Below are 13039 nucleotides of genomic sequence, written 5' to 3' on the forward strand. Positions count from 1 at the left end.
AGATGTTTCATGACCCAACTAGGTAAATTCATCAGTGCTAGAAGGGTTTGCTCCCTCTTTATACACAATGGCTTGCCCTGCCAGGGGTTGGTGGGGATGTGGTTCTCTCCTTGGTAGGAGAAAACCAAAGAGTTTTGGTAGGAGAAAACTACATCCACTAGTACTGATGACGTGATCTAGTCGGGTAAGGAAGCATCAACCTACCACCAAGTTCAGAGCTAGCATGTATAAACAGGCAGCAAATCCCACCCTCCTTCATACTGATGATGTTACTTAGTTGGGTCATGAAATGTCTGCAAACAAACCTCCCCGCTCAGTGACCACCGCCGTTCAACCCTGAGCTTCAGAGATTCTATTAGCCTGGTCAGTAAAATCAGGCTGTTCACAGCTTGCAATGCCAGTCAGGAATAGGAATAAGAAGAGGTTCTAAGAGGTTAGTGAAATGCAACACACAGCATCCCTGATCAGGCTAGCTCGCTTGGGATTCTGGGACTTGGAAGCCCAAGGCAACTGGAGGGCACCATATTGGAAAGAAATCTGGCTTAGGTTCAACCAGGGTTGCAATGAGAATACAGACTGGGTGCAACCTACTTCATCCTTCCGAAGATATTAGGAGGACACATACCTTTGGCCTTTTTCCCACCGAAGCAGCCTGCGTCGTCTTTCTTTTTCTTATGAGTTCCTCCAAAACTGCCCAGCTGGTTACTTTCTAATTCTCGGAATTTGTCGGCGCCTGGGACTTCTTTGTGGACGTGGTAGGAGAGGTTCCTCATGATGCAGACGCAATTCTCCACCGACTGAAGCGAGGTGCGGTTTCCCCAAGAGAAAGAAGGCAAGAAGACGTCAGAGAACCATCACAGAAGTCTTCAGAGATGCTGCAAAAGCTTTGAAAAAGTCAGGGGTCACAGCCTTCGCTCACTATTAAGGAGACACTTCCCAACAGGGGAGGACAATCAACCAGTGGAACAGCTGGCCTTCAGAAATCCTGGGTGCTCCATCGCTGGAGATTTTTGAGAACAGGCTAGACACTCACTTGTCTCAAATTGTACAGGGTCTCCTGCTTGAGCAGGGGGCTGGACTAGAAGACCTCCAAGGTCCCTTCCAGATTCTATTCTATTCTATTCTATTCTATTCTATTCTATTCTATTCTATTCTATTCTATTCTATTCTATTCTATTCTATTCTATTCTATTCTATTCTGCTCTAATTCTATTCTATTCTATTCTGTTCTGCTCTTATTCTATTCTATTCTATTCTATTCTATTCTGCTCTTATTCTATTCTATTCTATTCTATACTATACTATTCTATTCTGCTCTAATTCTATTCTATTCTATTCTATTCTATTCTGCTCTTATTCTATTCTATACTATACTATTCTATTCTGCTCTAATTCTATTCTATTCTATTCTATTCTATTCTATTCTATTCTATTCTATTCTATTCTATTCTATTCTATTCTATTCTATTCTATTCTATTCTATTCTATTCTATTCTATTCTATTCTATTCTATTCTGCTCTGATTCTATTCTATTCTGTTCTGTTCTGTTCTGTTCCTCCAGGTCAAAAATATCTTTTAAAAAGGTTAAATCCTCATGTAATAAAAACCAGGCTTTCTTCTGCAAACTACAATTCACTTTCAGACGTGCAGCCCCGGGATTACCTTGTTATCCGTATCTTTTTTCCCCACTGCCGACTGCAAAGCATGGAGAAGAGCATCTACCAAACCGTCGCATTCTCGGAGTCTTCGTCGAGCTTCAGCGCCATCTGAACTTACATTCCTGCAATATAATAAAAACAACAACAATAATAATAATAACCAGGTCACCTGACTTGCCAGCAGCTTTCCAATCAAGCAAGCAAGTTCGCCCTTTAAGGGCACCCGTTACAGGCGCCAAGACAATAACCGTTTTCAAGCAGTCAACCTTTTTTTAAAAAAACCTTTTCGCCAAAGTGGTAGAGATAGTCCTCAATTTATAACAGTTCATTTAATGACCGTTCAAAGTTGCAGCAGCGCTGTAAAAAAGTGGCTTTTTTCCCCACACTTTGCAGCATCCCCCTAGTTGCAACAACCGCATTACTAACTTTATTTATTATTTTTATTTATTTTATTAAATTTATATACCACCCTATTCCCGTAGGACTCAGGGCGGTTTACAGGAAAAATTAAAAGCATAACATATAAAAATTAAAATCAGTTAAAAATAATGAGTTAATTCAAGTCCCTGAAATTTAAAACTAAAACCCAATTAAAAATTAAAACCCCTCAGTCTGGGCCAGACAGCTCGAAGAGCCAAGTTTTCAGGTCCCGGCGAAATGAACAACTGCAGTGTTCCACTTAGCAACCGTGGCAAGAAAGGACGTAAAATGGGCCAAAATTCACTTAACAACTATTTCGCTGAGCAACAGAAATTTTGGACTCAAGTTGGTGTTGTAAATTGAGGACTACCTGTATAACTGGGGGAAAATACATCTTTAAAAAGAAAAAAAAACCTGCATTTTTCACGCATAATTTCAATTCCTGTAGTTGTCATTTGGTAAACCGGGGGAGAAAACTATCTGATTTGAAATTTTTCTAAAGTGCGTCTGCTTGTCGTTCGGCAATCAGTTCCCACCAGTGTAATGACTCTGAGAAGGACAAACTCTTTTATTTTACTTTCCATCCGATCCGGCTTCAGTTAATATTTGTGAACAGACTAAGAGGATTGCCGGTGCGCAAAAGGAAAAGTTAAGCCCCATTAAAGACACACAGCAATTAACTAAAGCTAATTAGCTGAGCCTCTTTACAAAATGTAAACCAGAAAGCCAAATATATCTGGGTGATACTTTGAAGCCGTCACCATGATAGCCACTTCCAAACAGCTTGAAAAGAAATGCAGCTTATTTATTTAAAGCTTGAAGGAAGGGGAGAGAGGTTATTATTATTATTATTTATTTATTTTGTAAACCACCTGCAGCTGTGTGCAATTTTGGCCTCCCTCCCCCCCCCTTTTTTTTTTTTAAAAAAAAGTCTTTCCAGTGTACATTTTAATTGTCTCCGGTTCTGAAGCCTCCGTCCTTCATTGGGAAACCGAACAGAATTTTAATGAAGAAATGATCAGATTACTTCCTTGAAACAATTCCCGCCTTGCTAATTTTCTGTCACCTCTTTGGAAGAGAATTTTAAGTGGATCGTTTAGGCCAATGCACTTCTGGAAACATCCAATTTTTTGGGGGGGGGGAAGATATTAATGCTTCAGGAAAGCGATGTGAACGCTGGTTTTTATTATCTTACATTAGTAAGCATTGGAATTAATGTTCTAATTAGATGACAAAAGACAAGAAGTGGAAAACCCCAGGGCAAACTTCATCGAATCCATAAAAATCACAGAAATATATATATTTGGGGAAAAAACAATTTATTCCCAGAAATTTAACCGAGGAGCGCTCAGTACATCCCTCTGCTTGAATCCTGCCAAGGGTAATAACTTCTTCAACTTTTCAACAATGTAACGTTCTCTCCTCGTTTGTGAAGTGACACGATTTAGATGTCGATTTGTGCAAGAGACAATGAGATATCTATGCAGATTCTCAGTCTTCCAGGTCACGGCTGTCCCAAATGTGCTTTTTTTTGTTTGTTTGTTCTTCAAAAGGCAACTGGACTTCCTTTGTTTTCCTTGAAGACGTTTCGCCTCTCCTCCGAGAACCTTCTTTAGTTCTTTCGAAGCGAAACGTTTTCAAGGAAAACAAAGAAAAGTACAGTTGCCTCTTAAAAAAAAAAAGCACCTTTGGGGACAGACAATGAGATAATTCAGCTTCCCACCACCAACACCAGGTATAGTATAGGTCAGGGGTCAGCAACCTGAAACAGTTAAAGAGCCACTCGGAACCAGTTCTCTCACAAAAGGAAAAACTGGGAGCCGCAAAAAATGTGTGTGCATGTGCGTACATGCGCGCATGTGCAGAACAGGGTTTGACTGAAGAGTGGAGCCAAGGCGAGATATGCACCTACCCTGCATATTTGAATTGATTGAACTTTTTTAGTCCCACTTTTTTTTGGGGGGGACTGCACATGGCAGAGGACTGGGAGCCGCAGGGGACGGCATGCGGCTCCGGAGCCGCAGGTTGCAGATCTGTGGTATAGGTGGTACCTTGCTCGATAGTAGTAACTGTGAGAGAGATCTTGGAGTCCTAGTGGACAGTCACTTAAATATGAGCCAGCAGTGTGCTGCAGCTGCCAAAAAAGCCAACACAGTGCTAGGCTGCATTGACAGAGGGATAGAATCAAGATCAAGTGAAGTACTAATACCACTTTACAATGCCTTGGTAAGGCCACACCTGGAATACAGCATACAGTTTTGGTCACCACGATGTAAAAAAGATGTTGAGACTCTAGAAAGAGTACAGAGAAGAGCAACAAAGATGATTGGGGGACTGGAGGCTAAAACATGTAGGGAACGGTTGCTGGAATTGGGTATGTCCAGTTTAATGAAGAGAAGGACGAGGGGTGACATAATAGCAGTGTTCCAATATCTCAGGGGCTGCCCCAAAGAAGAGGGAGCCAAGCTATTCTCCAAAGCACCTGAAAGGAGGACAAGAAGCAACGGATGGAAACTAGTCAAGGAGAGAAGCAACCTAGAACTAAGGAGAAACTTCCTGACAGTGAGAACAACTAACCAGTGGAACAACCTGCCTCCAGAAGCGGTGAATGCTCCAACACTGGAAGTTTTTAAGAAGAGACTGGACAGCCATTTGCCTGAAATGGTATAGGGTTTCCTGCCTGAGCAGGGGGTTGGACTAGATGACCTCCAAGGTCCCTTCCAACTTATTATTATTATTACCACCGGATTCACCCCCAAGATAACCACTCAAAACCTGAAATTATTTTCATGGCTTCTTAATTCCCAAATCTTATCAACGGATAAAATGTTCAGGGCCCAAAATCATGGATCCTTGTGCATATTCATACTTGTGAAGCTGCCCTCTTAGAAAAGGGCAGCTATTGTAGGACTGGTTTTATATCTGTCCACAAATTCCACCCTTACAATGTTGACATGACGAAGATAAGCCAATCTGCCATCTTGGCTCCTTAGACAACTAACTGTCTTCTCTAGCCCTATAGCCAGATACGGATTCATACCATCAAGCAAGATTTGAATACTGAATTCAGCGCTGGAGCACTTCCGAGGACCAGTGGCGTAGCGTGGGTTGTCAGCACCCGGGGCAAGGCAACCGGAAGCGGAAATAGAGGGGCGGGCGGGCGGTGACGTCACGGCACTGCTGAAAAGACGCGCCCCGCAGCGGCGTAGACTTTCCAAGAAGAGTCGCGCGCATGCGGGATGCTTCCGGGTCCCTCTCGAGGGCGGCTGGGCGGGGCTCCGACCTGCAAGAGCCGCTGCATTCAAGCTCGCACGTGAGCCCCGCTAAATAAAGCCACGCATGCGCACGAAGCTAGGCCGGCCGGCCAGCGGGTCCGTCTTCACTCGGCCAAACCTGCCAGGGCGCCTGCGGGGCGCTTGCGGTTGGCCTGAGCCTGGGTGGAGAGTTGGCCGCTTCTATTTATTTTATTCAGTTTATGTGGCCGCCCATCTCACCTGCTGGACTCATTTCGCTTTGCAAGAAAGAGCAGCTCGAGAGCGGAGCCAAGCCGACTCTGTGCAGCCCTTGGGGCTCCCTGAGCAGCTCAGTGCGAGCGCCCCCCCCCAGATGTTGCGCCCGGTGCGGCCGGGCCCCCCTGCACCCCCCACGCTACGCCACTGCCGAGGACTGGAAAACTTTCATCTCCCAGTAATCCTGTGTCACCTTGGATTTGCAGCAAAGACTTCTGCTTAAAATTAGCCGAGGAAAAAGAAGTCACGCAGCGATACACTCGCACATTTTACTAGATGGATCGCCACTTGTGCATGGTCACTTGATTTCAGCAGCCAACTTCAGATCCTGTTTTGTGTTTGGCTTCTCTCTCTCTCTCTCTCTCTTTAAAAAAAAATCATTATTTGCCAGAATAAACAAGCTGACTTGGATTTAACCCATTTAATGTATTTTGCAAAACTTCCTTCCTTCCTTCATCCCTCCCTCTCTTTATATCTTCCCTTCTTTCCTTCTTATCCTCTCTCCCTCCCTTCCCTCTTTACTTCTTTCCCTTTGTTCTTATCCTTCCTTTCTTCTCTTTACTTCTTTCCCTTTGTTCTTATCCCTCCTTTCTTCTTTACTTCTTTCCCTTCGTTCTTATCCCTTTCTTCTCTCTTTACTTCTTTCCTTTGTTCTTATCCCTCCTTTCTTCTCTTTATTTCCTTCCTCCTTCCCTCTCTCCCCTTCCCTCTTTTACCAAATACCTTCTTCCATCCTTCTTTCCCTCCCTACTTTCCCTCCTTCCTCCTCCCTTCCTCCTTCCCTCTCTTCCTTTTTTCTCCCTCCCTCATATTTTTCCTCCTTCCCTTTTTTCTCCCTCCCTCTGTCCATCCCTCCGATGTATCCTGCAACTTGCAATTAAACATATATTCTGGGCCAAAGCCTAACAGTAGGATTGACCCTTACTAGGCTGGTCAGATTTGAAGATCTCCAGAAGACGCCTCTTTTATCTTTCTAACATCGGAAGTGCTTTTGCTGGGAAATCAAGTAAATGCCCTCTATCTACTATCTGGCCCAGTTTAGAAGAATTTCTTTGAGAGCTGCTTCTGAGCTTTGTGACTCCTTCCTTAAGGACACACTGCTCCCAACGTATCTTTTAAGTCTCCAGATTGGATCAACTCTTCCCTGATGATTTTCTACTGGAAAAAAACAAAAAACAACCACGTGAAGATTCAGACAGGGTTGTTAGCTGAATCCACCGATATATAATTACCATAAATATTGCAATTTGGTCAACGTTGTGTTGCAAATTGCTTTTTTTTTTCTTCCCCCCATAGCAATTTGGTGGTTGGGTTTATTGATGTTTTCTGCCTGGTTGCTTTTATGTTTAAATTGTTACTTTGGATGTTACCGTTCCCTGATCATCCATAGATACGAAGGGAAGATATACATTTTAAGCAATACAGCCACAACCCCTGCTTCGTTGTGGGTAACACGGAATGATACCGCTGTAGACTTCTGCTATCTCCTGTAGTCGTGTTAGAGTTATGTACACAACTTGAAAGGCTAAATTACTGTTCTTTGGAATGGTCATGTCTTTTTGTGTTGGGCGTGTGATAAGGCCCACCAGCACGGCACAAACATTTGGTGTATCGCAAACAAGAGGCTTTGTAAGTCTTTTAAGTACAGTGAAAACGATTCTTAAGATTGACTATTAATAAAGTGTACAGTACATTCATAGGAAGAAGAACCGTGCATGTTTTGAAAACGGCTGTTTTTCAGTGCTGCTATGCACTTTTTCAAATGATCGGTGTTTCTCAAACTTAACCGCTTTAAAACGTGTGGACGTCAAATTCCCAGAATTCCCCAGCCAGCATTCATAGATTTCAACTCCCAGAATTCCCCAGCCAGCAGTCCACATTTTAAGATGCTGACTGGGGAATTCTGGGAGTTGAATTCTATGTATTGTTATGGACTCACCCATATAGTGAGCTCTTGGCATAAATAAAGAATAACAAAATAACAGAGTTGGATGGGACCTTGGAGGTCTTCTAGTCCAACCCTCTGCTCAGGCAGGAAAACCCTATACCACCAGCAGGCAACCTTGGCCCCTTCATGACTCGTGGACTTCAACTCCCAGAATTCCTGAGCCAGCATGGCTCAGCATGGAAACCTCTCCCTTTCCCCTCAGCGTGGCTGGCTCAGGAATTCTGGGAGTTGAAGTCCACGAGTCATAAAAGAGCCAAGGCGGCCTACCCCTGTCCTATACCATTCCAGACCAATGGCTGTCTTTATGACCGTTGCACGGTCCTGGGGGGGGCGTGTCACGTGATCCCATTTTGCGACCTTCTGACACGCAAAGTCCGCGGAGAAGCCAGGTTCGCTTAACAATTGTGTTACATCCGGTAGGAGATATAGGAATATAGCCAGCCGTACCAACAGGCTGAAAAATAGCTTTTATCCGTGGGCTGTTAGGCTTTTAAATGGGACATAATCTTATGCAGAATTGACTTGGGAGGCCGGTGTGTGGTGTAGTTGGCTCACATAGTGTGGTGGGATGGAGGGTTTGTTGTCACTGTGTGTTGGGGGGAGAGAGCGCAGGGGGGGAGGCTCAGCTAATCTCAATGTACACATGTTGTACTTTGACAATAAAGGTTTATTATTACTAACGTATAAGGGACGCGGTGGCTCAGTGGGTTAGGACGCTGAGCTTGTTGATCAGAAGGTCGGCAGTTTGGCGGGTCGAATCCCGAGTGCCGCGTAGCAGAGCGAGCGCCTGTTACTCGTCCCAGCTTCTGCCAACCTAGCAGTTTGAAAGCACGTAAAAAATGCAAGTAGAAAAATAGGGACCACTACGGTGGGAAGGTAACAGCGTTCCGGGCGCCTTTGGCGTCTAGTCATGCCGGCCACAGGACCATGGAGACGTCCTTGGACAAGCGCTGGCTCTTCGGCTTTGAAACGGAGATGAGCACCGGCCCCTAGAGTCGGAAACGACTAGCACGCATGTGCGGGGGAACCTTTACCTTTACCTTTACCTTATTACTAACGTAACAACGGCAGCAATTCGCTGGACGATGGCGGCAAGGAAGGCCGTGTGGCTGAACAACTGACTTGCTCAGTAACAGGGGGTTTGGGGCACAACCGTGGTGGTCATAAATAGAGGGCTACCTGCCACCTTGCGAGGGTCTCTTTCCCCCTTTTGCTATTTGAGAGCTCGGAGGACACCCTCCCCCCCCCCAAAAAAAAAACAACAACCCGGTTTCGAATCTTCAAAGGCTGGCTCTCCCGCCTTGTTGGGCAGCTCAGAGACCCCCGCCTGGGAAGGAATGGCTGACGGGGGAGGGGAGGGGGGTGGGGGAGGGGGAGGAGTGGATGCCGGCTCCGCTCTGGCATTTTTAGTTTGCTTTGAAAGGCTGCTCTGGGGCTCAAGATGCCAGGCGTGTTTGTCACAACGCGGGAATGGGGTCTCTCTTTTTTGTCACCTGGTGGAATGGAGCTACAGTTACGGGGAGAGGCTGAAGGCCAGTTGCGTTGGAGAAGACAGGGGTGGGATGTTGGCTGGATCGGATCCTTCCTTCTTCCCTTCTTTCCTCGTCTATCCTTTCTTTTCTTCTCTCCTTCCCCTTCCTTCCTTTTTTCCCATTCTTCCCTTTTCTTCCTTCTCCTTCCCTTTCTTCCTTCCTTCCTTCTTTCCTTCCCCCCTTTCCTTCCCTTTCCTTCCTTCATTCTCTTCTTCCCTCTCCTTCCTTCCTTTCCTTCTTCCCTTTTCTTCCTTCCCCTTCCTCCCTTCCTTCCTTTTCCTTACCTTTCCTTCCTTCATTCTCTTCTTCCCTTTCTTTCTTTTCCATTCTTCCCTTTTCTTTCTTCCCCTTCCTTCCTTCTCCTTCCCTTCCTTCTCCTTCCCTTCCTTCCTTCTTTCCTTCCTTCCTTTCCTTCCTTCTCTTCCCTCCTTCCCCCACCTCCCTCCCTCCCTTCCTCTCTTTCCTCTCTCTTCCTCCCTTTCCTTTCTTTTTTCTTTCTTTCCTCTCTTTCTCTCCTTCCTTCCTTCCTTGCTGTCCCTTTCCTTTCCTTTCCTTTCCTTTCCTCCTTTCCTTTCCTTCCCTTCCCTTCCCTTTCCTCCTTTCCTTTCCTTTCCTTTCCTTTCCTTTCCTTTCCTCTCCTCCTCTCCTCTCCTCTCCTCCCTTCCCTCCCTTCTTCTTTTGGCCAGGCTTAAAAGTAAAAAGAGAAGCGAGACTTTTCTGAGCATCTCAACCTTTTGAATACACACGCACATGCACGCACACACACACACACACACCCAGGTGAAGCCCTCAAAAATGCCCGAAACCGTGCCGTTGAAATTTAGCCATCTTTCGCTAAAAATAAAATAAAATAAAATAAAATTGGCAGCAGCGTTCGGCCCTTTGGAGGCAGGTTTCAAAGTGAACCCAGAGAAGTGCTTTTGTTTCTCATTTCCATTCGAAACGGAGACGCAGGCTGGAAAAAATTGTCTCTGCCTTTTCCGGTGACATCACTCTCCTAGCTTCTCAGGATGACCTTGAGAACACAACCGTCCTTAGAACGGAGCGGCAGTCCTTCAAAATGTCTCCCGCAGCTGCAGGATGTGACTTCGGCAATCACACACCTGCTCTAACTACTAGTCTAGGGCAGGGCTTTTCAACCTTTCCCCCCATTGTACCACTTTTAGGATAGGGCATCATCCCAGGACCACCAGTCGCCTAGCAAGGTGCCTGACCTATGGAACCATTTACCGGTTGAGCTCCAGATGGCTCCCGACCTTCGCTCCTTCCGACGCAATCTAAAAACATATCTATTTAAGCAATCCGGTCTGGTCTGAGGGGTTTAATTTTAATTGTGGTTTTAACTTATCTTCTACATTTGGGCAGTAGGGCTTAATTTATTTTCAATTTTCTGTATTTGTGCATTTTGACATTTCTGTCACTGTTCACCGCCCTGAGTCCTTAGGGAGAAGGGCGGTATACAAATCAAATAAATAAATAAATAAAAACTTGACCAAAAAAAAAAAAAAAGGAAAAAGAAAAAAGTGATGAAGTACAGGCAGTCCTCGACTTACAACAGTTCGCTTAGCGACTGTTTGAAGTTACAATGGCCCTGAAAAAAGTGCCCCCACAAGCCACAGCCGAGCGAGACACCTACCTGCCTGCCTGCCTGCCTGCCTGGCGGCGTTCTTTTTCCTGTCCAAGGTTTGCATTGTTGTGAGCATTTCTGTTGAGGATTGGCAGCAGGGGTGGGGTGGGGGGGGCGTTTGGTTTTTATTCCCCCCCCCCGTCTGCTGGGTGGTTGCAGCAGGTTTTGGTCATGTCACATGACCCTGGGACACTGTGACCGTCATAAATATGAATCAGTTGCCAAGCATCTGAATGTAAATCACAAGACCCTGGAGATGCTGCAACATTCCAGCTGATTGGTGCTTCTTCTGGGCTCAGAAGCAACAGGATCAGCGCTGAGCTCCAGATGGAGCCTGGTGCTGATCCTGGCGCTTCTGCTGAGCCCTGACAGTCCCCAAAAAGTGCTGATCCTGGCGCTTCCGCTGAGCCCTGACAGCCCTGCAGCTCCAGCCATCTTTTGCTCAAGCTTGTGCGGTGCTGCCACCGGTTCAGCACATTCCCCTCCCCCGCTACCACTTTTCTAGGATGGTCGCATACCACCTGCCAGGTGCCAATGTGCCACAGGTGGTACCCGTATCACTGGTTGAAAAGCCCTGGTCTAGGAGAGTTGAAGCTTTCAGCCTGGCATCGGGAGAGTTTATCCTTGGGTGCCTCCGAGAATCAAGAGAGAACAGCCTTGTTCCCTTTTGCCCTGTAGTGCCCCAAGGTGAGATACAGACCAAATCTCCTTTAATGTACCTTTCAAAGTTAGTCAAGAAGCATCAAAAGGCTGGGTGGAACAGGGCCGTGACTTTGCGGTTAAAAACGATGCATAATTTATGGCTATTTAGCAGGGAAGGCTTCATGTTGAACTCAAGGGGTTTCTACAGGGGCACAAAAGAGGTGGGTTGCTCAGGATGCAAAAGCCTTAGAACAACAGGGAGGTGCAGTGGAGGTTTGAGAAGAATGGAAAGTTAATTCAGATTCTCCTTGTCGGGCTCCTTATCGCCGAGAATGATAAGTAGAATGACTTCAGAGTAGTTTCTTTTATTTACCTGTAGACAGAATCTTGCCAGACTAAAGCAATTGTCTGCAATAACTATAGATCTACTCTGTGAACTGTAGTTTGCCAGAGTAGTTTGCTCTCTCTCTGCCTATCAAACACTCCACGTTTGCTGCCTCTTGGCCCTCTGAGAAGCAGCCCTTCCCTCCTGGGAATCCAGACTCATTCCACCACACTCCTTCAGGTGTATTTTGGGAAACCGAATTATGTGGGATGTGTTCACATTTAGAGTCTAGTTACTAGTACATTCGGTTGTCTGAATGTATTCCAACCCAATAAAGGGTTCGAGAAGAATCTATGTGGGGTTCTAGCAAGCTTTTGGAGGTCAATGGAATCAAGGACAGCAGAAAGAAGGGGGAAAAAACAGGTTAGGGCTATACTGAACATTTCCACATTGACTTCAGATGGCCACCTAACGTAGTGGTTAGAAAGTTGGGTACAACAATGCCGGTTCTCTACTCAACAGAATCAGGACGTGTGGGATATTTGCCCCAAATGTGAATCTTGATTTGGTAGCTTTCATAGGGAAAGATCTTCAGCCAGTTAGCAGAAAGACAACAGAAAGCGGTGGGATTTCTCCTGACAAGGTGAAGAAACCATAGACCAGGATTGACCTGGATTGCAAAATACATATGGGTAGAATTGTGTGGTTTAGCTCTACCACATCCCAAGCCAGAGCAGCTCTTTTCTGCTCCACTCTCCCATCTCAAAGAGGGTGGTCGCTGTAGGAATAGGAATGGCAGAAGGTGGGAGCAGAGTCAAAAGAGGCATCAGCCTAGCATCCCTACGTTACCACAACCCCTGTTGAATTCCATTGACCCTTATCTAACTCTAATCGGGTGCTGACCTCTAGTTGAGAAGATGGCTGTGGGTAGGCTTTTAGCAATAAATCAGCTTCATTGTGAACCTTCATCTATGGACCTCACCCTTCATGCCTGACAAGGAGTGAAAAATAAAAAGCTATAGTTCTTCTGGGACAAAACACACACACACACACACACACACACACACACACACCCACTTTTGGCGACATTAAAGAAATGGCTTTTCCTTGTTTTCTCAGTCTCCATAGCCCTTGAGTGTTTCTGAGATCTCAACTCCAGGAAATAACCAACTCTGATCCTACTTAGCTTTTCAAAATCAAGCAAAGGTCAGTTAGATATTGCCACCTCGCTGACCAAACCCATTATTAGGCTGGCGACGGAATTAAAAAATTGTGCGTTCTGGAACGGCAGCAGCTGCTGTTGTGAGTTGTACAGACGTGCTGTGAAGCGCCATCAATAAGTTATGGAGAACATGGTCTTAGCAACCTTGAGCTTTG

The 13039-nt window shown here is 45.6% G+C and overlaps 1 protein-coding gene across 1 annotated transcript in view; it reads right to left on the bottom strand.

The window, feature by feature from the left end:
- Positions 1–13039, bottom strand: part of ARVCF (ARVCF delta catenin family member) — a gene marked incomplete at both ends in the record, with an annotated part of 67357 nt that overhangs the window by 29075 nt on the left and 25243 nt on the right. The window contains 2 exons of the mRNA XM_083373412.1: positions 626–797; positions 1664–1781. Coding sequence (XP_083229538.1) covers positions 626–797; positions 1664–1781 — 290 coding nt within the window. The remainder of the gene's footprint in view (positions 1–625; positions 798–1663; positions 1782–13039) is intronic.

The sequence above is a fragment of the Vipera ursinii genome, assembly GCF_947247035.1.
Source record: "Vipera ursinii genome assembly, chromosome: 14".
Taxonomy (NCBI): Eukaryota; Metazoa; Chordata; class Lepidosauria; order Squamata; family Viperidae; genus Vipera; species Vipera ursinii.